The sequence below is a fragment of the Hipposideros armiger genome, unplaced genomic scaffold (genome assembly GCF_001890085.2).
Source record: "Hipposideros armiger isolate ML-2016 unplaced genomic scaffold, ASM189008v1 scaffold_692, whole genome shotgun sequence".
Lineage (NCBI taxonomy): Eukaryota > Metazoa > Chordata > Mammalia > Chiroptera > Hipposideridae > Hipposideros > Hipposideros armiger.
The window spans coordinates 820,765-846,111 of record NW_017732042.1 but is presented as its reverse complement, the minus strand read 5'-3'; the positions used below and the strand labels follow the sequence as shown (position 1 = coordinate 846,111).

The following is a 25,347-nucleotide window of genomic DNA, read 5'->3' as shown; positions in this document are numbered from 1 at the left end:
TCTTCAGCTATAATTCAGTTAACAGAACAAAATTCCAAGATGAAAAATCAAAGGCTCAGTTGGTAAGTATGATTACAGATATAATCTTTTATAGTTATTAAAACAAATCAGGAAGAATTATCTAGTCCACCTACCACAAGATAGCAGTATGAAGCTCTTTCCTGACTTAATTTTTGCTTGCTAACTCTACCATGAAGCATGGGATTTAGTGAAAACTAAAAGGCATAAAGAGTGAAATAATAATCCCCTCCATCAAGTCAGTGCTTTACACGCAGGGAAAAGATGTTTTATTTCCTAAGTACAATACACTTGATAGACCCAATTATAATATAAAGGATCAAAATGTCACACCAAAAGACCAAATGCCTGTTTTCATCTATTGCTGCTTACACATGCCCAATCTCGGTTACCAGTTGCCCAAAATCAATGTCCTACTACAACTTACCAGCTCTGCCAGTCAAATCCTTCTAATGTTTAAAACAAACAAACAAACAAAAAAAAAACGTTAAGTGCAAGGTCTGTTAATAGAAAATGTAGGTGAGAATTAGAGGAAGTAAAAACATCGGGAAGGACAAAAAACAAAAGGATGCTGAACAGAATAAACAATTAGAATTCCTCTGTTATTATCATAGGCAATTGGAAATCAAACCAAGTGTATAGTGCAGCTAAAGAAGTATATGTTCTGGGGATAAAATAAGCAATTTCCACTTATCACTTAAAACGAGAAAGGAAATGGGGAAAAGTCAGTCTAATTAAAAGATCCAGAGAGATCCGATGATTGGATTGTTTGGAAAACCCTGCACTGAGAAAAGAGATCACTGCCAGTTGCTGCGCCAATGACCAACCAGAAGAGATGCATCCACTAATAACAAAATTCTACTGTTCCTCTAAAATTCCTTGAAGTTCCTTCCATTCTACCTTTCTACTTCCATCTCCCAATCTTCACATTTAGACTGTTATGTTTTCTGAAACATGCTGAGGCCGGCCCATAGGGACGGCTTAGAGTTCTGGTCAGAAAGCCATGTTTCTTTAATGGAAACTTAAAATAAGTTAAGATACACTGACTCTAAAGTAGACAAAAGGCTGACTTCAAGACAAAAACTGGATGGCTAGGATCTACAGGATGATCATTTGTCAATGTTTATATACTCGTTTCTTTTGAATTTTGTACTATGTACAAAGTACATATATTATCTATTTAAAAAAATAATTTAGAACTTAAAACTTAAAAGATTTATTTTCTCTTCCCAGAGAGCCTTCTCCAAACAATAATTCGATTATCACAAAAGAACAAATCTGACCTCTGCAGTAACTCCCTTGATTCACTGGTGTATTAAAACAAAGGTTATGTCTCTTTCACTTGAACCATCACTTTGAATTTGAACTTACACATGTAACACTTTTCCCTCTAGAAAACTAGCATTTCTCTTAGGAAACACTACCACAAATAGAACAATGGCCTTTAAGAGGTTTCTAAAGGAAGTTTCACTTTAAAAATGGATTTATAAATAGGGTTTATTGAGTTTTTTCAGTTTAGTTGATTTATAAAAAGTTGGTATCTAGGCTACAAAGGAACACATCCAGTGTCAAAAAAATATTTTTTTTAAATTCATTTTGCCTGTCACATGGTAGTTCTGTTCTTTGGGAGACTGCAACTAAACATTCCTCCTCTCAATCTCCCCACCCTTCGTAGACTTAATGTAATCTATACTTTTATAGATACAGATATTAAACAAAAACATAGATATGTATATATAGAGAGATATAGGTAAAGTCACACTCAAAACTAGACAAATCTTTCTCTGCCTTTACAGACTTCCATTCAATTTGATAGTTCCTTGGAGTCTGCTGAATTTTTTAAGGTAAGCAATTTGTGTTTTGACTTACTTGATACTATACCTAATAGAGTGAGCTGCACAGACATAAAAGATAGTAATAATGGAAATTTACTGAAGACTTACTATGTCCCATTAAATCCTCACAGCAACTCTAAGGTAGTTGCTATCAAAATCCACTTATTACCAATAAGGAAACAGGCTTTAAAAATGAGTTTATAAATAGGGTTAGAGAAACCCAGTGATTGCTTTGTCAACACAGTCAGGAAGAGAGTGTCTGAATATGAACTCAAGGTCTGAATCTGATTTCAGTGTCTGAGTACAAATCATTTCACATCCAGCTTCTACAGAAATTCCAAGAGCTGTGAACTTCAACTGGGGGCAAGAAAAAGAAAAATCAGAATGGGGGGAGGATAATATAATCAAAACATTTCCTGCCAAAGGTGACATACAGATTTATACAAGGAGAAAAGTGTATTTCTACTTTATATATTTCTTGGCAGCACTTAAAAAGGCAAAATTTACTATCCAGCTATAAAATCTGATTTATAAGCTACTCCTATCTTATATGCAGAAATTCTGAGGGCATAAATTTGACCTCATTTTTTCAAAAAAGGAGCAAGCTGGAGAGGTGGATATGATTAGAATAAAAATGATCCTGTAAAAAAGAACTCTAGAAGGAAATCTAGATATACATTGGGAGTGGAGTATCAAGCAGAAGATCCTTTATGAGAAATCTCACATAGTCCCCTGTCTCTTTGAATGATTTTCATCCTGCACGCCAATCTCACTCATTTTTCATAGCCTCAGAACCCAAAAAAGATATCACTTTCCAGTACAGTGATTTCTTCCTATTAACTAAATTACTACTGCCATTTCCAGCAATGACCTTCAAGGTCATAGACTCTGAATAGATTAATGCTTCAGTTTTCCCATTCAATTTACAATCATTTTGGCTGGTGCCCCTGAAGACTAGAATAAAGTGAAAGTAGTAGAATAACTGACCAAAACTATTATGATGAAGTACATAGGTGATTTACATATTTTTATCCTCCTAAAGATCAGCAACAGTTTGGAATCTTGCTTTCTCCTTTAGGGAGTTATCTCAAGTGACATGTTACAGAACAGGGCAAGAGGACCGGCCAAGTGGCGCATTGGTTAAGAACTGGCTTGGGAAGCCAGCTCTGAGCAGCAGGACCCTGGTTCGGATCCCACATGAGGGCCAGTGACACTGCGCCCTCTACAGCTAAGATGCTGAACAACAGCTCAACCTGGAGCTGGGCTGCTGTGAGGTGCCGGAGGCGACATAGGCTGCAGCCCCTGCTGCAGTGGGTTGCCATAAGCTACCGTGTGGCCAGCAGCCAGCATGAGCGGACAACAACCGCTGTGAAAGGCCGTCCCAAGGCCGGCGACAGATCTGCCTCACCTGGGAAGAGCACAATGATAATACCAACATGGGCCAGTGAAGCAATGTCCTCCACAACTAGACTGAAGAACAAAACTACAGCAACTTGTCTGTTCCCCTTCCCCCGATTCACCAGCGCTGTTCCCCTCCCCCAATTCCCCAATAAAATCTTTGGAAAAAAAAAAGAACAAGATATTGTTTTAAGCATGCTTCCATCATTATTACCACTTTAAGCACACAATGACTATGTGGGACCAGTTAATTTTTCCCCCCTCAAACAAGTAAAACTTAAGAGCTCATGCTTTAATCCAAGACACTGTCCAGAATGCCAACTGGTAATACGCTGACTATATCACATCCTATAATGTTCCTACTCCCCTCCATGTTCTTCCCCAGAATGAAGAAGTTGGGTCAACACATCTACCTAGTTGAGTCAACCTATCTCATTATGGCAAGATAGTTTGAATACATGGTTAACAAGGAAGATTTACAAATAAGTCTCAATAAAATTCATTACTTAAGTGGTTTAATGTGGTATGACAAAATGCAAATATTCTCAAAGCCAAAATACTACAAATAAATATCTACAAATAGACAAAAGGCATTCCTAATAATCAGTTTCTTGGACCTTAAGCCCTAAAATTACACTAAAGCATGCTGCAACATGAATAAAACAAAAAAAGGTATCATTATACCACTTATTAGCTCCCTTCTGAGAGTAATATATCCCCTGCCAAATTAAAGCCTTGAGATCATCTTTAAGGGGACACTAAGAAATGAATCAGCCATAATCTTTAGGCACTACTGAATGACTATATACAACAGGATCCAGTTTTCAGGGAGCTGCTGATGAAAACTGCTTAAAAGGTATTTCCTTGAACAATTACCTTTTAAAAGTAATTCTGCAATGATGTAGTAAGTAATACTGTAAATAGACTTACCTTCATTCTGAGGGTAAGCTGCCCTCAGAATTACCCTAAACAAAATCTGGTTTTAAATAATGTATACAAAAGAATTACATACCTTTTAAAAATAAATTTGCCACTAAAAGATTAACCCTTCTAAAATTAATATTCAGCATCACAATCACTATACAATATAGAATAAAAATGTCTGTCATTATTAAGGACTTACTCTATACCAGATTCAGTATTAAGTGCTTGCAAGCCCTCTATTTTTTTTTTTTTTAAGCTGAGCCATCCTGCCACCTGTTGGCAGCTCAGCAGCTGCTCAGCTCAGGCCAGGAATTGAACTGCTGTTGCTCAAAGCTCAAACTCTTGAGTAAGCTCTTAACCAACTGAGCCACTCAGCTGGCCCCCACAAGCCCTCTATTTTTTAATGTTCACAACAATTCTATGATAGAAACACTACTTATGCATTTTATAGATGAGGATACTAAGAAGTTTAGGGCAACCACCCAGTAAGAAATGGAAGAACCAGGATACAAACCTAAGTCTGTTTGGCTCTAGAGTATGAGTTTTAACCATTAAGCTATAGTACTGGGAAGAAAAAAAGAAAGAAAAAGAAAATTTTCAGTTACAAAGCACTTTCTGTTTATGAGATACTTTCATACAGAGTGAGCCAACTCTTTACAATAAAGGAAGGAATTAAATGCACTTTGGTATTCCAATTGAAATCCTGGAATGACAAAAGGACATTTGTGTTGAAACAGGTGAAATCCAAATAAGCCTGTAGTTCAGTTAATAGTAATGTACCAATGCTAATTTTTTAGTTTTGATAAATATTACCATGGTTATGTATGATTTAATGTTAGATGAAACTGAGTGAAGGGAATATGGGAACTTTCTGTACTATCTTTGCAACTTTGCTGTCAATCTAAAATTATTTCCCTCCAAAATGTACTTTTTAAAAAAACACCTAAATTAGTAATAATTGATAAAATAAAAACTGATAAAAAAAAGTGAGAATAAACAGAAAAAGATTTCCACGAAGTTTATTATAAAGGAAAACAAAAATTGTTTGCATTCTCTGTAAGTGGAGACAGAAAAGCACTCAGATCAACCAGTGGAAAATTCAAGAGGTAGGCAGGGGGTCTTTTATCAAAGCAGCCTCCAATGATTCCACTTACTCAACACTCCAATCCTGCAGGAATTAACAGCGGCTCCTCTTTTCATGCCAAATACAACATTGCTCACTTGGGAAGCCCAGACACAGACTGAACATACACTATCTTCCACAGTAGTCTTACCAAGTGCCTACCACATACTGACATTCTCACACATGTCTGTAATTCTACCTGCTCTGGAACTCCTTTATGGACACTCAGCATGAAGAGCACTGTGCATTTCTAACTTCACTTCTGAATACTATTTTAATTTTATAACTCTCCTACTCATTAATACATATTTAGGGATAACAGAAGTCATATCATTAAAGCACTAAATTAAGTGAGATCATTAAGCTTTTCCATGCATTCTAGGCCTATCTTCAATAAACAATTCCCCATAACCCATAAGGACATCAAATATATTCTGACAAAAGTCCTCAAAATTACAAAGTGATCTAGAGAGACTTGAGTTTTTCAATATTGATCATTTCAGACTGACAACAAACCACAACAGAAGTCCTAAATAAAAATTTCATAATTGGAAAGTGCGTAATGTTAAGTCTATCCAAGAATAGCTACAGTTTGGGCCAGCCGAGTGGCGCGTTGGTTAAGAGCTGGCTTGGGATGCCAGAGGGCCCCGGTTCGGATCCCACATATGAGGGCGTGACACTGCCCTCTACAGCTAAGATGCTGAACAACAGCTTGACCTGGAGCTGGGCTGTCGTGAGTTGCTGGTGACGGCAGGTGGGTTGCCATGGGCTACTGTGTGTAGCCAGCAGCCAACATGAGCGGCCAGCAGCTGCTGTGAGCGGCCATCCAGAAGCCGGCGACTGATCTGCCTCGCCAGGAAAGAGCGCAATGATGGTGCCAACTTGGGCCAGTGAAGCAACGTCCTCCACAACTAGACTGAAGAACAACAACTTGGCTGGTCCCCTTCCCCAATTTCCCAACACTGTTCCCCTCCCCCAATTCCCCAATAAAAATCTTAAAAAAAAAAAAGGATAGCTACAGTTTAAGTATTTATTGTCAAGCATAAATTATTAAATAATTATTCCTAATGTTTAACATAATCCAGTAAAACAGGCATTATTACTTCTATTTTACAGATGAGGAAACTGAAGCTCATTTTAAGTAACTTGTCGAGGCCAAGTTTCTAGAAAACAGTCAATCCACAATTCAAAACAGCAACCACTCTGGCCCTAAAGGTTATATGCTATTTCCACAATCCAAGTTTTCACAACCTTAGCACTACTGATGTTTTGGGACAAACAATTCTTTGTTGCAGGGGGCCGTCCTGTACACTGCAGGATGTTTAAAGTATCCCTGGACTCTACCTACTAGATGCTAGTAGCACCCCTCCCATGAGCTGTGACAAAAGTGTTTTCAGACACTGCCAAATATCCCCAGGGAAGCAAAATCACCCCAGCTGAGAACTACCGCCAGAATCCCATGCTGTTTCTACATGCTGGTTAGCACACAGTTAAAATACACACTTTCTCTGAGAAGAAAAATGCTATTTTTCATAAAACAGCTTTCTAAAATAAGGTCAAATAAAAAATATTTGGCAGTTTAACTAGAGCCGTTGCTAACAGCTATACTGGACCAAGTTGAGGCTAATGTAAGAGCATGCTGCTTGTGCAGAACCCTCAATAAATGAAAATACTATATGTTTTTTACTAATTCAGTAGTTTGTGCTTTGGCAGAGAGGTCAGGGCAATGAAAGAGGGGTGTTCCCATGGGCAGCTCTCAGAGTGATGGAAGCACAACTGAGAAGGTTTAGAAGACAGAGACCAAAGGGGTGAAGTCACTAAGCCAAAGGGACCGAATGGAACTGAACTCACAAACAAAAAGCAAAGCAGATGCGGTGGGGCTGTCAAAGAGCCTCTAGACTAGCAGATTTTAGCATAAATATGTTAGCTGAAGTTGGAATATCTCAAAATGCCTCTGAGAGAGAAAAGAAAAACCATAGTAAGGAGAGAAAATTCTAACGTATGGGCAGGAAGCTAGAGAATAGTCACTATCACTCAAAAGTACATTTTTCTTGCAAACACAAACTTTGTGAGAGAAAATCTTTAAATTCTGACATTCATGAAGAAATCAGGGGAGCTCATTTCCTATAGGTCCAAAGTGTTTCCGCATTCTGAATACAGGTTTACTTTCAAAATAATGGACTAATAAAATCTGCATCTGAAATTAAGTTTAGCTCTAATTCCGCCCCCCAAAGACTTTACTGTATGAGTTCGTACAAATAAAAGGGATCAGAACCTTTTAAATTAATATTGTAGCATTAACATTAACCTTTGCCTAATGTCTGCTTCATAATTATAGCAGCAGCCATCGTCTCATGAGCCAAGCACTTCAATAGGTGCTTTTTATGTTACAGCTCAATTAATAATCCCATCAACTATCTAAGATGGTATCTCTCATTGTACATAAAGGGAAACTCAAGGAAGTTAAGCTAGGACTTAACAGAGTAAGAATTTTTTATTTCAAAGTCTAGCTTTTGTCTTTCAAATAGTATCTCACTAAAAGTATAAATGGTAGAACTGCAGGAAAATGAGCTGTGTGTGACCCCCCCCAAAAGACAGGCAATGAAAACATAATAAAATTCTATTACTTGTAGCAAGGTAAACTACCACCTGGAACCGGCCTGGAGGTCAACATAACCCCAAGAGTAGTCAGACCTTGATCAACGTCTTACTGTCAGATTTCAGAGTCATTTCTGCAGATGTTCGAGTGCTTTGACATCTAGGATGCCCTTCTGAAATGAGCTACAAGACAACTACTAAGGCAGAACCCCTGGAAGCATTAATTTCTTCTGCAAGAGATTTTACTATTTGCTGGTGCAATGCTGCCCCCGTGTGGAGCAACTTCTGAAAAAGTGGAACAAAATTACCTCTCAAGAACAGTAAAATAGGACTCATGCCCATCATCGGAGTAAAAGGATTAAGATTTCAGTATTAAAATACTTTTCAGATAATCAAAGGCCTTTATATGTTCAAAATTCTAACCATTTTAACATTAAACAGTTCTAATTCTATTGTATGCATACATCCATGAAGTAATAGGTGCTGGGGACTCAGAACTTGGTTAGAATCCCGGCTACATTACCACTAGCTATATGACTTTGGGATAATGCTTTAGCCTCTCTGAGTGTACATTTCTTGATCTCCAACACAGAATAACCTCTACTTCACTGGGAAGATAAATTGTAAACTATTGTAAGTAAAAACATCTATCACTATGCCTGGCATAGAATGTACTGAAATTTAAATTTCTCTTTTCCTAATAACACAAGGTCACCATAAGCCTTAGGAACGTCTCAGATGTTTGAGTCACTAACCCTTATATTCTACCACTAGACCTTGGAAGTTACGTACTTAACATTCATGCACTCATCCGTTTCTTATCAGCAACTTTTGATCCACCTAATAACATAAAAATCAGTGGTCTAATGACAGCTGAAATACTTTTTGGTAAAAAGCAAGACATCTAGTTGAAAGTATGAGTTCAAGGTCAAAAGTAGGCATGTGTGTGTGCGTTTTGGCTACCTCTCGGTTCAAAATTTTCAGTTCTTCACTAAAACACAAGAATTGAGAGCTCAAAAAATGATTTGAATCTAAGTAGGTAAAACAAGGCCAGGACAAGTGTAAAAGCAAGCAAGGCACTCCAGGCACAAAATTTAAGGAGGCATCCCACGGTCAAGCATGTGCAGGTAACAGATTTGGCACCTGAAAGTGAATGCCTCCTTAAATTTTGCACCCTGGGAGCTTTGCTAGTATTAAGTAAAAAATAACAGAGAAAAGTTCTCCTACTGAGAAGTCTGACAAGAATCAGAAAGATTTTCTCTTTAGGGCAGTAGGTCCAACAATTTAATATCTAATGCTGACATCAGCTCTAGGAAAATCTGCAATAAAGATACAATAAAACAAAGGCATTCCCTAAAGTTTCTCAAAAATCTACCAAGTAACCTTACATTTCCTCTAAAAGTTTTCCCAAAGATACTTGTGAAAATCTCCCCAAATCACTTCCTGAGTATTTGTAGTAATAACAGGTTAAGAACTATTAAGAATAATATATCAGGTTGGTGCAAAAGTAACTGCAGTTTAAAGGGTTAAAACAATTGCAAAAACCGTGATTACTTTTGCACCAACCTAATAGTTTACTACAAGACATTACAGTTTTGAGCTCTTGATTCTTTTTTTTTTTTTTTAAAGATTTTTATTGGGCAATTGGGGGATGGGAACAGTGCTGGGGAATTGGGGGAAGGGGAACAGACAAGTTGCTGTTGTTTTGTTCTTCAGTCTAGTTGTGGAGGACATTGCTTCACTGGCCCAAGTTGGCACCATCATTGCGCTCTTCCCAGGCAAGGCACATCAGTCGCCGGCTTCTGGACGGTCGCTCACTGCGGCTGCTGGCCGCTCAGGCCGGCTGCTGGCTACATATGGTAGCCCATGGCAACCCACTGCCACAGGGACTGCAGCCCACGCCGTCGCCGGCGACTCACACAGCAGCCCAGCTCCAGGTTGAGCTGTTGTTCAGCATCTTAGCTGTAGAGGGCAGTGTCACTGGCCCTCATATGTGGGATCTGAACCGCGGCCCTCTGGCGTCCCAAGCCAGTTCTTAACCATCGTGCCACTCGGCCGGCCCTCTTGATTCTTATATTAACTTCAAATGGAGACCCATTCATGTGTTACCTGTTTAAATTACTTATATATAGGTATGGGTTGGGGGAAGAAAACAGGTAAAACAAGATTGGCATGTATTGATAACTACTGAATCTGGTGATGGTAAATGGGTTCACTGTCTTTATTTTGCCGCTCTAATTTTCAATGTGTTTGAAAATTCTCATAATAAAAAGTATAAACAAACAAATGGCATACATATACTATGGACTGAATGAAACCAGCCCTTCCTCTACAATGAAAACTTTGAATAAATCAGACAAATTAGGCTTGTCCCAGAATAACTCCATCCTCTCAAATAATCTGGATAAAGATCTCTAAGTGCTACTTGGATACAAAAAAAAGATGCCTTTACTAAGCCCTCAGTTAGTCCTTATCTCTGACCATCTAATTTTATAGGTTCTGCTTTGAAGAATTTACATTAACACCGAAATGCCTTTTTCTTCCAAACTGGAATTGCCTATGAGTTAGAATTCATTTTCACTTCCATCAGCTCCACATTCTTAGCCCCACTGGATAGTCAACAAGTTTCCAGAGGGTACATGATATCCTGCTCATCTGGATGCCCAAAATTTGGAGTATGGAGCCCATGCACTTTGCATCTTCTCATTTGTCCTCGGTAGAAAATTTCAAAAACAGTTGCTCAGAATAACAAAGTAAATTAAAAGCAATGCCAAAACCACAACTTGGTACTAGCTAAACATTCTATAAAATAGATGCTACTGACTTATAAATTTATTTCTTTATGGGCTTTTTAAAAAAGTGCCACATGTACTGCTTGAGAGAAAAGAGGCAGGGTTGAATGCTCTAATACTGGTAGTGATACCCTGTCAGAAGTCATGGTTTAAGCACATACAAACCCACATCCACTTCTATGCCTAGGTGGTGGCTGAAAGATTCCTGATGTAGGCAGTACCAAATTACCTTACAAAAAAAAAATGTAGGGCCAGCCGATTGGCTCAGTTGGTTAAGAGCTCGCTCAAGAGTGTGAGCTCTGAGCAACAGTGGTTCTAGTCCCGGCCTGAGCTGAGTTGCCGCTGAGCTGCCAACAGGTGGCAGGATGGCTCAGCTAAAAAAATTTTTTAAATGTGGCTTGCTTCATTCTTTGACCTGGATGTTAAACTTAAAGGATAATGAACAGAAGCCAAAGCTACCCAAAGAATAAGACGAACCAAAAGAAATGTCAAAGCAGAGATCTGAGCATGTAATTTGCAAATGAGAGAGAATGTCTATTCAAGACAAATTCCAACTCTCTATTTCAAAAAGGTAAAAAAAAAGTTTAATAATAGGCAGAGGTTACCCACTGATTAACTCTTAATGTTATTCTCTTCCAAGTAAACAATGTATTAGGCAAAAGGGGAAGAGAAAGTGTGTGTATTCTTCCATCTTCTTGTAATGATACTAAGAGCTCAACTCAAATGAACTTCAGTCACTAGCAGAGTCAGTGTACCACTTGTTACTTGGCTCCCCTTTCATTATATAGGAAAAGTTTAAAATACCAATAAGAGAAATAAAAGGTCCCCAAACTGGCAGTTGTTAAGTTATGTTCTGGCTGCCAATATTTAGTACATAATTAAGTAGGCTAAAAAGAATCTTGTCCTGGAGGACTGGAAGAATGCATTACAATAATTAGGCAATAAAGATAACTTTGATTCAGTTTCTATTCCCACATCACTAGAAAATACCACAAACATCTATCTGAAGAAATAATCTTAAAAAAAAAAAAAAAGATGTAAGCTTACGGTAAAACCTCCTTAAGAACACGATGAAACAACTGGTTTTGTTTCTGAGCCAATACAGGGGTAAGAGTGATACAAAGGTTTGCTTCAAGAGCCTTGTATTTTAGTACTTGGTTTTCACGTCAGAAACACCTAGGGAGATAGACTATGTGTGGGACACACAAATATCATGTTTCCCACAACTAACCTATGGTTCAATGGCCCAAAGGTAAGATTTTTTTTAAACATGCTTTTAAAAGGGACCCATTTTAAATACTGCTCTCTTTAGAAAAACAGAAACTTATTACCATTGGATTTGAATCTGCTATGAGATCCCGCAGAGAATCCAGGAATCCTTGATCTTCCACCATTTGGGCATTGATATCATGGAGTTTTGCCACGCAGACTGCTGCTGTTTTCCGAACATAGGGATCTTCATCCTTCAAGCACTTGCGGAGGGGCTCGCAGAGATATTCTGTAATCTTGTCCACCCGTATGCACCCCATGGTTCTGACTGCCAGGGCCCGTATCAGAGGATTGGGATCTTCACAGTCCTACAAAAAACAACCATTGACAACTATAGATGTACGTGGCGACTAAAAGTAAACAGTCCAGTTTGCATAAGCCATAAAAGAATAGTATTTCATTAATGTCAGCTTCCAGTTACGGTCTATATCAGAACCCAAATCTCCTATGCTATTCCTTTCTTAAGTACAAATTTTAGTTGACTATTTAAGAGTTTAGGTTAGGAATTCATTTCATTGTTTTACATATACAATGAAGAAATGTCTGGAATTCATTCCAAGACTGAGCAAAAGCCTCGTGAACTGGTGTTACCCTTTCCATGGCCATTAGTGGATCTGCCCTAAAAACACACAAAGGCGTTTGGGCTTGTATTCTGGTACAGGGAAAAACAGAGAAATGGAAAGATGTGCCCCACTGCACTGTCGGTTCACAGATAGCAAGTAGGGAGAAAAAAGGGCTTGGCCTACAGCCAAGAAAGCAAAGGATGGCACAGAAGCTGGTCTGGGCCTGACACCTCTGAGATCCTGATTAACAAACATTCTCCTTTACTAGCAAGTGCTCTTCCAAATACAGTACAAATAGAACACTTAGTAAGACAGGATATAAATAGCCTTATTTTTAAAAATTTCTTTAAGCATTTAAACCTACATGCAGCTAATTTCCAAAAAATGTAAACTAAATTCTTTTCAATAACATAGTCTAAATAATCTATGAACCACCAGACAGAAAGAGTGAAATGTTCTCTGATTCTGTACAATGTAGCTAAACACAGGAAAAGAACCAAAATTTCCTGAGAAGAAAGTATATTGGTTATTTTTCAAAACAGTTTAATAGAAGCTAATTCTAGAAATGCTCTTTTTTAAAAATGTAGACTAAATTCCACACAGAAAAAGATAAGTAAAAAACCATATTAATAAGAACCTCATTATGTTCATCAAATCTAATGAGCAAAAATTTGACTGAATATTCAATAATATTATGGGATTTTTTTTAATGGTCAATTATTTAAGATGTGACAATAGTACTGTGATTATGTTTTAAAAGGATCTTATTCTGACAAACATAAGGATGAAATGACTTTTCATCCTTATGATGTTTGGAATGTGCTTTAAAATTATTCACTAGGGAAAAAGAGGGTCAGGAGAGTATGTATGGGGAGTCTAAACTAAACAAGACTGGTCATGGGTTGGTAACTACTGAAACCGCAAGGTGGGTACTCAGGAATTTACTATACTATTCCCTCTACTTGACTACGTATGAAATTTTCCATAATAAAAAGATGTAATCAAATGTTGTAAAACCTATTAATATAAAATATAAGTTTTAGCTCCTGTAGCTTCCACTACTTCTGACCTGTAAGCATAATTTCTACAAAGATAAAACAGGTAAAGCCCCAAGTTACTAATACCACAATAATATGCCCAACCTTTGTCAGGCTTGGAAGCCTTTGTAAGCCTTTGTCAGCTCACAAAACAGTGAGGTTGCACCTAGCTTTCTTCTCCCATCTGGCAAGGACACACCAAGCCCAGCTAACAGAAGGCTCACCATATGGTCTGAACTGGATGACAAATGCTGGCATATAGAACGCCTAAAACATGAACAGTCCTAGTCACTGCCAGTACTTCTCTAGAGACCCTCTTTTAGAACAGAGGTTATTTGCAATGCAGACACTAACTGAAGAGGTTCTATCAAGAGACACTTCTGATAAGTTTATGTGAGGGAGAAGAGATTGTTCTTGAGTCCTTGGAGAACAGTTACCTTCACAAAACTATTGACGGCCATGATGGCCATGTCTGGCTGACTCTTAGCGTAGTTCATCAAGTAGAGATACACCAGCTTCTTTAGTTCCAGGTTGTCGGTCTGCATACAGTTCACTACATCTGGAAATAGAGAGCTGAGAAGAGGAGAAAACAGAAAGGGAAAGTGAATAGATATTGGTACCAAGCTGTTGGATAAAGCACGAAGAAATGGCCTTATTTTACGAAGTGATCTGATGGAAGGACAAATGTCCCCCACAGCGATAATAATAATTACAGAAATGAATTACTAAAGAAACTGTAGTAATGGCTCCAAAAGATCTCTAAAAATAGATTTTTTAAAAAACTTTTTATTATGAAGATTTTCAAAGAAACAAAAGTAGAGAAAGCAGTAAAATGCACCCAGTGTATCCATCACCCAGCTGCAAATAAATATTGGTACATGCCCATACACTCTCCCTTCCCCAGTCCCTACCCCATCTAGATGCTCTGGATTATTTTTAAACAAATCTTAGACATCATATCATTTCATATATAATATTTTAGTATACATCTTCAGGAATATTTTTAAATTACTATCTTTATCATACAAAACCTGACAATTCTTATCAATTCATTGCAGTTTCAAAGCACTGCAGCTGTTATATATTTTTAATGCTAATATTTGTCCATCCTTGACAAGTGGGAATTTACTCAGCTCCTGCGTCCTTGTGATACGACCCTGTATTTTCAATAGCGTCCTTGCTTTCTAGCAGAATAAGACGCTCCATCCAGGTTCATTGTACATTTCAAACCCCACAGCTGGGATAAGTCAATTCTCTAAGACATCCTGATTTCCTTTTAGTGGAATTTGTTTATTTTTGACTTTACACATTCAGACAAATGAAAATTTCAGTGTACTTAAATATAAAAGGAGTTTATACTTTTCCCAAGTTTAAGTCATTTCATAATTTACCATTCTTTTCTAGAGCCAAAGGAAAACAATTTATATTTCCATTCACAAAGTAGCACCACTAACTTGGAAGGTTTGAGCCTATCAGATTTTAAAGTATAAGATGCACTTTTTAAAAAATAGGCTAAGAGTAATTTTTTTAAAATAGGTTAACTATAATTTTACCAGAAGTTAGCAATTAACATCCCCTTAAGGCTTTATCAAAGTACCTTATAAATTTTAAATACTCCTAAATCTTACTACTAGTAAAGAAGGAGAAACAAATGTCTATATATTTCTACAGAAAAGAGAATGACAAAAATAACTGGTCACATGGTATAGCTTCCATACACACATAAAAACAATATACAGAAATAGAAATTATTTACAAAAAGGAAGATGGACTGCAAAGTCAAAGAATCTACCATATCTCCAATGAACCAATGCCTTTTGCCCTGGCGGCGAACTACTTGTTTACCTTGTGTAGCTTCATGTTCATGTAGATATTTAATAAACACTAATAAACACTCTCCAAAAATGAGTGTTCTTTCCATTTCCTAGGGGAATAGCTTATGTGCAAAACAACTATAAAACAAACAAATAAATGCGAAACATTAACCGATAGTAAATTTAAGATCCTAAATAATTTAATTCCAATCATCTGCACAATATCAAGAACAGTCAAAGTTCTAGAGGTAAAGACTCTTAGGTACCAACCTATAAAGCTAGAAACCTGAACCTCCAATATAGTAGCCAGTAGTCACATGTGGTTTGCAATGTGGCCAGTCCAAACTGAGATATGATGTGTATGTAAAACGCACTGTATACTGAAGACTTAGTATGAAAAATATAATGTAAAATATCTCATTCATAATTTTATATTGATTTTATGCTAAAATGATACTATTGGGGGCATACTGGGTTAAATAAAATATTATTAATAAAGTAATTTATTAAAATTAATTTTACCTATTTATTTTCATTTGAATGTGGCTACCAGAAAATTTAAATTACATATGTGGCTCACATCGTATTTCTATAGGATAGTGCTAAACTTGAGGTTACTTGCAGTGGAGACTGAAATATGATAAGCTGCAAATAGCTAATCTCTATTTATTCTGTTTCTTTGAGCTAGCTTTCTAGGCACAGCACAAATCCCATCTCTTCTAAGAAGGATTCCACAACTATTCCTATCTACGTGGATCTCTCTTTTATAGAACTCTTATTGCTTTATAATGTATACCTCTAGTACCTAATTACCTAACTCTATTTTATTATTATGAATGCTAAAAGACATCTATCCTTTTAATTATGATACATGATATAGTGCTAAGCACAAAATATACAATCAGCAATTAACAGATTAATAGTATTTACCAAGCATACAAAAGGAAACTCAAAGAGTTTTAGCTTTTTTCTAGGATACAGAAATAAACCTGGAAAGAACATAAAGCCCCACCAATAAAGTATGCTGAGTTTTATCAGTTCATCTGTACTGATGCTCTCAATCTAGATTTATTTCTTGGCCAAAAAAAAAAAAGCAAACTTTCAGTGACTCGATAGATCATGTGTAAACTACTGCCTGTGGGCCAAATTCAGCCCACCACTTACTCTGGTATGAGCGGTGAACTAAAAGTGGTTTTTACATATGAACATTTACAATTGATTTGATGCTAGAGAGAATACTATCTTTGAACCCCAAATAAGCAAATTGTTATTCCCCCACAAAAGGATCTCAACTTACCAACTTCTCTTTAGTAGACATATAGTACAAAAATATATACTTATTATGTTTTTAATTTCGTCAACAAAATATTTGTGGAAAATTGTTTTCTCTCGTTATATAATTACCTACATAACATCCTCAATTTTTTGCCTGTTGGCCGGCTAAGTCTGAAGTATATACTATCCTGCCCTATACAGAAAAAGCCTGCCGAGCTCTGTGGTAGATGGTCACAGAGCTGCATGCTAAGAATCCACTGTGCTTATGTGCTAACAAAACTCCAACTACAAAAACCCGCCTCAGAATAGCAGCACCAGGAGCACAAGATACTGAGCCACTTCTTACAGCCACTGTTTTCACCTGAGCTCCCTATCAGGTTAGCAAGTTGTTCTCACCTTTCCGGTCTCATGACCCCTTTAAAACACTCTTAAAAATTACTGAGATCTCCAGAGAGTTTTTACTCATGTGGGTTATACCTATTGATATTTTACCACATCAGAAATTAAAATGAGAAATTTAACAAATCTTTATTAATCCATTTTAAATAACAATAATACATTTCACATTAACATAAATATCATTGTAAAGTAAAAATTTACTATTTTTTTAAATTAAAAAGATGACATCACTTTACAATTCTGCAAAACTCTTTAATGTCTAAACAAGGACAGCTGTAGTCACATTTGCTTCAGCATTCAACCTGTTGTAGAATGGTGTTTTGGTTGAAGTGTAAGAAGAAAATCCAGCTTCATACACGTATATAAACTGGAAAAGGAAGGAGTACTTTAATAGCTATTTCATGTAACTGCATATCCTCCTTTGATACAGTAAAGCTAGACAAATGGTTGTTTTTCTTTTTCTTTTACTTTCGTCTCTTTTAGTCCACAAAATGGTCGTTTCTTAAAAGTTAGTTGCAATGTAAAATCTGAAACCACACCAATAGACTTTTTGTACTAGGTTGTATTAAAATCCATTCATCATTTATTTTGAATGGATCTTTTAGCCATGCATAATTTTTATGATATATGCACCAGTCATTTGGAAAATAATGGTTCAATGACTTATGCAGATCTTCCTAATGCTGGCATAGTTTCATTCTATAACAGCAAATAATCACATTTATTATGGTAATTTCACCACCAATCTATCTCATCAGAAAAGTCTGTGTATTGGGAAACTGTCAAGCTCACAATGGGAGATACAAGTCACCTAACACTAATTTTTACTTCAAAGCTTGAAATTTATTTATTGTCAATTTTTTTCATTTGAAGTGACAGATTCACTTTCTTCATTTTTAATAAAACGTCTCCCAAATACTGAAGTCTAATTAACTATAATTTATCTGTCAATCATTCTCTCACATAAAAATGGTGTTCCTAATTCAAACAATCATGCCAGGGCTTTTTTTCCAGTCAACCATCGCACTTTACTATACAGCAGAAGTGCTTTATGCATAATTCCTATTTCATCACACATTATTAAAAAGGTTCCAGATTTATTAAAATAAATTTTTAATGCTTCATGAAGGACAATCCTAAGTGAAACTGCCCTTTTTCTCCTGCAAGTACATGGTGGTAAAGAATATAGTAACTACTGTTACAGTTTGGCACCATTGCCTTTATTCACACTACGGTGTCAACACAATGAAGAAAGCAAATAACACGTAAGTATTATTATAAGAAAAGCTTTGACTTCATGGACCCGAAAGGGTCTTGGGAATCCACAGGGGCCTACAGACAATTGTTACTTATTGTTACTCATCAAATTACAGAAATAAAAACAAATAAACAAAAACCCAATGGATTTTGTTAACACTGATTTTATCTTGAATTCAGCAACTAAATGTAGAGTTGTAAATTTGAGGGCATTGGCTTGAGACAATTAAAGAATATATGAGCTTCTGCTTCTCAGTATATTTTTATCATTTTCTGAAATACCTCAGCAACAGATTTGTAACTGTGCCAGCTCTCAAGAGGTTTTATGCTAGATCTGTATGCAACAAAATCAAACTGGTTTCACTCTCCCCACCCCCACCCCCCTAAAAAAAGCTAAATCACAGAATATAAAAACAAATACACTTCCTGGTGATGTTTTCAGGGACAAAACCATTCTTACAGGTCCTATGATTATAATAGTTTTAAATGAAAAGCAGTAAAAGCCATAAAAGAGGGTATGAGTCTAAAGTTACCAACAGTAGAAGTATTTCACTTACCTAACGTCCTTCCCCACAGTCATAGCAGCAATTACTTTCTTCACAGCCTCCTTCCTCTTTTCTTTCTTTTCATTGTTGAGTTCAGCCTTTAATTCAAAGATTTCTCCTATAAGAGAACAAGTGGATAAGTTCCCACAAGATTGACGAACTAAAGCAGAATACTATGCTATGTAATAAATAACACGACAGCTGACCAGAGGCAGTGCAACAACTGAAATAAGATTATTTAAAAATTATAGGATAGGTACAATTCAAATCCCTAGAATATTAACTGACCGATTCATAAGGACACCACATTTCAGATTATGGCCAGAGAGGGAGAGGCAATCCAGATCTTAGGAGGCACAGGGGTAGGAAAAAGCAAGTGCTATCTTACTACAATGGAGATAGAGAGAATGGCATCAGAGGGATGATCTCCCATCAGAATTTCAAGGTCCTAAGGAATAAAGTAAATGTAGGCAGGGAACAGATTCACAAATCAGAGCTTTCAACGCCCAAAAGACTCCAGATTTCATCTCCTTCACCCACTCTCAACTTCAGATAAAGAACTGAAGCGCAAAGGTCTCAGGCTGAGTTAGTGACAGAGTGTGTGTCTCTTGATTCCTGAGGTTCTCAACCTTGGCCACACACTATTACCTGGGAAGTTTTTAAAAATAACAATGCTTAGGCTCTGCTTTGGTCCAAATATTAAATAAGAATGTAAAGGAGTAGAACTCCTTGTACGTTCATATTTTTTAAGTTCCCTCAAGCGATTCTAATACACAACCAGGGTTGAGAGTCACTGCTGTACTGTAATTAGTACTTTAAGAAGTTAAGAGGGAGGAGGAAGCTAACGGAATTTAAGGCCCCATCCTAGTCAATCAAACAATAGAAATAATAATCTTGAAGCTTCAAGAATGGTACAAACCAAAGCCATTTCTAAAGGTACAATTCTGAATCACTGCTCGGGCCCTGCACTGTGAAATGCCACGGCTGTCACTACTATCTTAAGGCCCAGGCTTCCCTATCTTCAGAAAGCTGGAGCTGAAATAAGGGAAGGTTACACCCCTCAACTTGTTTTTAAAGAAAGAATACACCACTAAGTCAATGAAAAAGAAGTTGCCTACTCCCACCTTAACCTTGTCTATACCCTTAAACTCTTCTACAATATTGCCTCCTCTTCCTCCACCTTTATGACAATTAGTGAACTAGTTCATTTTAACCAGATATCATTCATCACTATAGAAATAGTGGGGAGAGCAAACTATGTTATCTGCTGAAGCCTCTAAATGGGAAGGATAAAACTGATAAACACAGAAATTAAATGCTAAAAAAGCTTGTTACCTCAATATCCATTGCCAACAAAGCAATCAAATTAATGTTACAAAAACAGCTGTTTGGGGCGACCAGTTAGCTCAGGTGGTTAGAGCACAGTGCTCATTAACACCAAGGTTGCCAGTTCGATCCCCACATGGGCCACTGAGTTGCATCCTCCACAACTAGACTGAAACAACTACTTGACTTGGAGCTGATGGGTCCTGGAAAAACACACTGTCCCCCAATAAAAATTTTTTTAAAAATTAAAAAAACAAACAAACAAGAAACAGTTGTTTTATTTAATCGACAGCTGCAAAAATAGCACAGCCAGAAAAGCTGCACCCTGTAAAGAGTCATTCTCCTCTTCACCAAGTCCTTTGCTGCCAAAGGGGGGGATCCTTCCATTGTTTACTTCTGGGAACAGTAAAAGACAAGCAGCAGGGTTTCAGAAAGTGTGAATTGTGAATAGCAGCAGGAGTTGAAGAATCAAAACAGGCTGTAACGGAAATTATTCCAACTCCAATAGCATAAACTTAAAGAGTATGTTACCGTGGCAATTCTGGTGGGTGTTGCAGGAAGTAAAAAAACACAGTCTATCCATTTTTTAAAATGTGGTATTTACCCAGCCATGACTCATCTGTAATGCTCCAAGTTTTACAAGTCTCTAAATTTAAAAACGGTTATCAGGACCCATCACAGAGAAGGTTTGAAAAGTTAGGTGTTTTTTTGTTTTGTTTTGTTTGTTTTTAAGATTTTATTGGGGAATTGGGGGACGGGAACAGTGTTGGGGAATTGGGGAAGGGGATCAGCCAAGTTGTTCTTCAATCTTCATAGTGGAGGGCGCCAGTCGCCATCTGGCTTCCTGTCGGCAGCTCGTGGCCTCTAAGCTCAAGGTGCCGAGTTCAGTCTTAGTTGCGGGTGGGCATAGCCACCATCCCATGCGGAAGTTGAACCCGGCAGCCTTGTTGTTAAGAGTGCACGCTCTATCCAATCAGCCATCCAGGCGGCAGCTCAGCTCAAGATGCCAGTCTTAGTTGCGGGTGGGCATAGCCCACCATCAAACAGGCAATCTTGTTGTTACACCAGCTGAGCCATCCTGCCACCTATTGGCAGCTCAGTAACAGCTCAGCTTAGGCGCAGTGTCATTGGCCAATGTGGGAATCGAACCGGCAGCCCTGTTGCTCAGAGCTTGTGCTCTTAAGCCAACTCTTAACCAACTGAGCCACTCGGCAGGTCTCGAGTTAGGTGAGTTTTTAAAGTACAACTTTTTTTGGGGGGGGGGGGCAGCCGAGTGGCACGCTGGTTAAGAGTTGGCTTGGGAATGCCAGTTCTGAGCAGCAGGGCCCTGGTTCGGATCCCACATGAGGACCAGTGGCACTGCCCTCTACAGCTGGTGAACAACAGCTTGACTGCGGTGAGTCACCGGCGACCACATAGGCTGCTGTGGGGCTGCCGTAAGCTACCGTGAGTGGCCGGCAGCCGGAGTGAGCTGCCGTGAGCCTCTGTGAATGGCTGTCCGATGGCCGGCGTCTGATTTGCCTCAGCCGGGAAGAGCGCAATGATCACAATACCAACATGGGCCAGTGAAGCAACGTCCTCCACAACTAGACTGAAGAACAAAAGCACAGCAACTTGTCTGTTCCCCTTCCCCGATTCCCCAAAATCTTAAAAAATAAAATAAAATAAACAACTTTTTATGTCATTATAGACAATACCCTGATCATCAAAGCCCACAAAATGTTAGCAGAAGAAATACATACGTTTCAGAGTAAGAGAATTAGAAAAAAAAAGCTGAAAATGAATGACAAGGGGCTAAAGGCTTTTGTGAGGTGTAAGCAATAAAAACAGAAAGGGAGAAGTTGGGAGGATCCATAAAGGGGCACCAAGTGAAGCAAGTGCATACTACAACTTTATTACATTTTTATCTTTTTTCTCTCCTCGCCCCCTTATCAAATCTACCAAGCCTTTCTAGCAGGTGGCAAAAGTTCCCAATCTTGGCTACACAATAAGAAAAATCTGAGGAACTTAAAAAATTCCCCATACTGGCCGGCCGAGTGGCTCAGTTGGTTAAGAGCTCACTCAAGAGTGTGAGCTCTGATCAACTAGCGGTTCGATTCCGGGCCCGAGCTGAGCTGCTGCTGAGCTGTGGCTCAGCTAAAAAAAAAAATCCCCATACTCAGGCCATATCCCAGACCAATGAAATCAGGCTATCTGGGAGTGTGGTGCAGGGGTGGGACCAGACGTCAGTATTGTTTTAAATTTCACTGGGCAATTCCAATGTGTAGGTAAGTTTGAAAGCCACAGACTAGATCGTAGTTGATATAATTAAGCAACTAACTATGGAGTTTCCTGTATAATAACAGAAGCGTTTGTTTACTCTTACATAACTCCATATGACAGAACAGGACAGATATGCTTATGCTTTCTCAAAATGTTCTGGTGCTCCTTGCTCACTCCAGGCCACTATAGTGTGTGCTCCTACTTTTTCTTTTTTTAAGTTATTTCAATCTTAAAGTTGCAAGATTCCCCAACTGTTAACATTATGCCACATTTGCTTTATTATATTTCCTATATATAAGTTTTTTCCCTGAATCACTTAACAGTAAGCAGCAGACATTGTGTCTCTTTAGCTTGAAATATGTCAGTGTATAATCTCTAAGAACAAGGAATTACCTTACATAACCATAACAGTGATCAAAACCAGGAAATTTAACATTGATACATCATCATCATATAGACTCTGCGCAAAGGTCTTGATAATGTTCTTACAGCAATTTTACACCCACCCTCCTTAGGCCAGGATCCAATTAGGATCACGCATTACATTTATTGCCATGTCTATCTAGTCTCCATTAATCTGAAACAGTTCTTCAGCCTTTGTCTTTCATGACCGTATTTTTTAAAAGCACAGGCCAGTAAGTGTATAGAACGCCCTGCCCTCAGTTTGGGTTTCTAATGAATGTTCCCTCACGATTACATTGAGCTTATCCATTTGGGCAAGCATCATTCTTAACTGATGGTACGTTCTTCTCAGTATATCATATAAGAGGAAAATGATGTTAATTTGTTAACATCATAAGTGGTGATGTTAACACTGAATACTTGGTTAAGGTGGTAAATGCCAAGTTTTGACTGTATCAATTATTATTTTTTCCTTTATAATTAGTAATTCGTGAAAGGATACTTTTGAGACTATTTATCCCATTCCTTATCAAACTTTCACCTGCTAGTTATTTTAGATTCAATGATGACTCTTCCCTGAATCAATAGCTAGTATGATTTATGTGTGTATATATTTATTACTCAAAGGGTTACAATCCACTATTGTAATCACTTCTTAAAATTCTCTGATTTGGCCAGTGGAAGCCCCTTCAAACTGCACTGCTCCTTGACATGTGCCATCATTTTCTGAGCACTTCCTTGCTTTATGGTATCAGATGTTCATGTTCATCTTGTACTTTCCCTTGACCCAGCCCTGGAATCAATCATTTTTCCAAGGAGTCCTTATTCCTTTCAGTGAGAAATGATATTTAGAAACCAAGATCTGGGTATTAGGTGTCCTACTGTTTGGAGGAAATCAGGATATTTAATCAGAAACTCCACCAATGTTAGGGTGTTGAGAAAATGTGATTCATACATGGTAGGCACTCAAATATTTACTGAATAAATGAATAAATCAAAGGAGAAGGACTCTGCAGTGCTCTTCAAGACCAAACTTAGTGAAATCTGGAGACAGTCAGGAGGCAGAGGCCAGTGAACATTACAAGGGAAACAAGATAAAACTGGGGCAGAGAAGTTGTCACGTTTCAGCCACTGGAGGAGAGAAAAGGTACATTTGAGAAGGCAAGTTGTTGGAGAATAAGGGGAATGGTAGTCAGTGTCAGGCCCAGAATACTAAAGTAAATATAAGGACTGCTGAATACAAAAGCACAGAAATCTGATCCCAAAGAATAAATAAAGCTCATCTCTGGGGCACCACAGGCTGAGAAGAGCTAAACTGGTCTGTTTTTGATGGGAGGCCCATCTACAGCATTAGAAATGAGCTATTTTATTTAGGAACAATTTTACAATAGATGAGGTTGGACTTTCCCAAAAAGAATCCTTAGTTCCTAAGCTAACACTCGTATGTAAGAACCAGTATTGTATTTCTGATTATAAAGACAATGAGGTTAATCAACTCAAAGCTACTCAAGTAATCTATGACCTAAAAATCATAATATTAACTTTAGAGGTTCCCTGTTCTAAGAACAAAGAATGTATCTAGGACAAAGCCTAGACAAAGAATGAGGTAGATCTATCTGGAAGGATATGAAAATATCAAGTTTCTATGCAGTTTTGTACAACCCCCTTTTCTTTAAAGATAAATTTTTAAAAATGATATGTAACAATATATGCAAGTACATGCATAGAAAAAGATTAAGGATAAACACCAAGTTTTCCTCAGGAACAGGAATAGGGAGGGAGAGAACTTTCATTTGTACTTTTTACATATTTATATTTAATAGTGCTCCTTATTTAATTTTCAAGTAAAAATTTGAAAGAGAATAAATGTGCTCAGATCTATCAATCTTCAATTGATTAATGTTGGATCCCTTCCTTTCATAAAACAGAACCTTCAAGTCAAATTAAAACCTATACTTCACTAATTTTCTCAATACTTTTCTATAGAAGTAGCAGATCCCCAGTGAGATTGTCCACAACGTGCACATCTTAAGAGGTCAGGAACATTCTACTTGGGACAATTTTTTTTGTTTTTACTTGGGACAATTTTGTACCATAACTTTTGAAGACTCTCCAAGCTTTGATCAGGTTCTCATACTTACCTTTTTTATTGGTCGTGAAGTACTTGGAGTCAGTCATGGTGTTGGATCTTTAATGTGAACCTACAGCAAGAGAAAAGAATTCCTTTATCCAAGTTATTTATGTCCAGGAAGGCATTCAATTAATTTTAATAACATTTATATACAAGAATTTCTGTATTCAAAACTGAGTATATTCTTCCTTACCACCATCATTGGTGATTCAGGGGATGCAAAGACAATAAGAATATAACTTCTTAGGCAGGCCGAGAGGTGCATTGGTTAAGAGCTGGCTTGGGACACCAGAGGGCCCTGGTTCAGATCCCACATATGAGGGCCAGTGACACTGCCCTCCACAGCTAAGATGCTGAACAACAGCTCAACCTGGAGCTG

General features: G+C 37.7%; 1 protein-coding gene across 4 annotated transcripts in view; it reads right to left on the bottom strand.

The window, feature by feature from the left end:
* Window positions 1-25,347, bottom strand: part of AP2B1 (adaptor related protein complex 2 subunit beta 1) — a 111,976-nt gene that overhangs the window by 81,441 nt on the left and 5,188 nt on the right. For all 4 annotated transcript variants that reach the window (XM_019626853.1, XM_019626857.1, XM_019626854.1 and 1 more), the window contains exons 2-5: window positions 24,979-25,038; window positions 18,860-18,965; window positions 13,995-14,130; window positions 12,020-12,265 (exon numbers count right to left, since the gene is read on the bottom strand). In XM_019626853.1, the coding sequence (XP_019482398.1) occupies window positions 12,020-12,265; window positions 13,995-14,130; window positions 18,860-18,965; window positions 24,979-25,015 (525 nt within the window). In that variant the 5' untranslated portion in view covers window positions 25,016-25,038. The remainder of the gene's footprint in view (window positions 1-12,019; window positions 12,266-13,994; window positions 14,131-18,859; window positions 18,966-24,978; window positions 25,039-25,347) is intronic.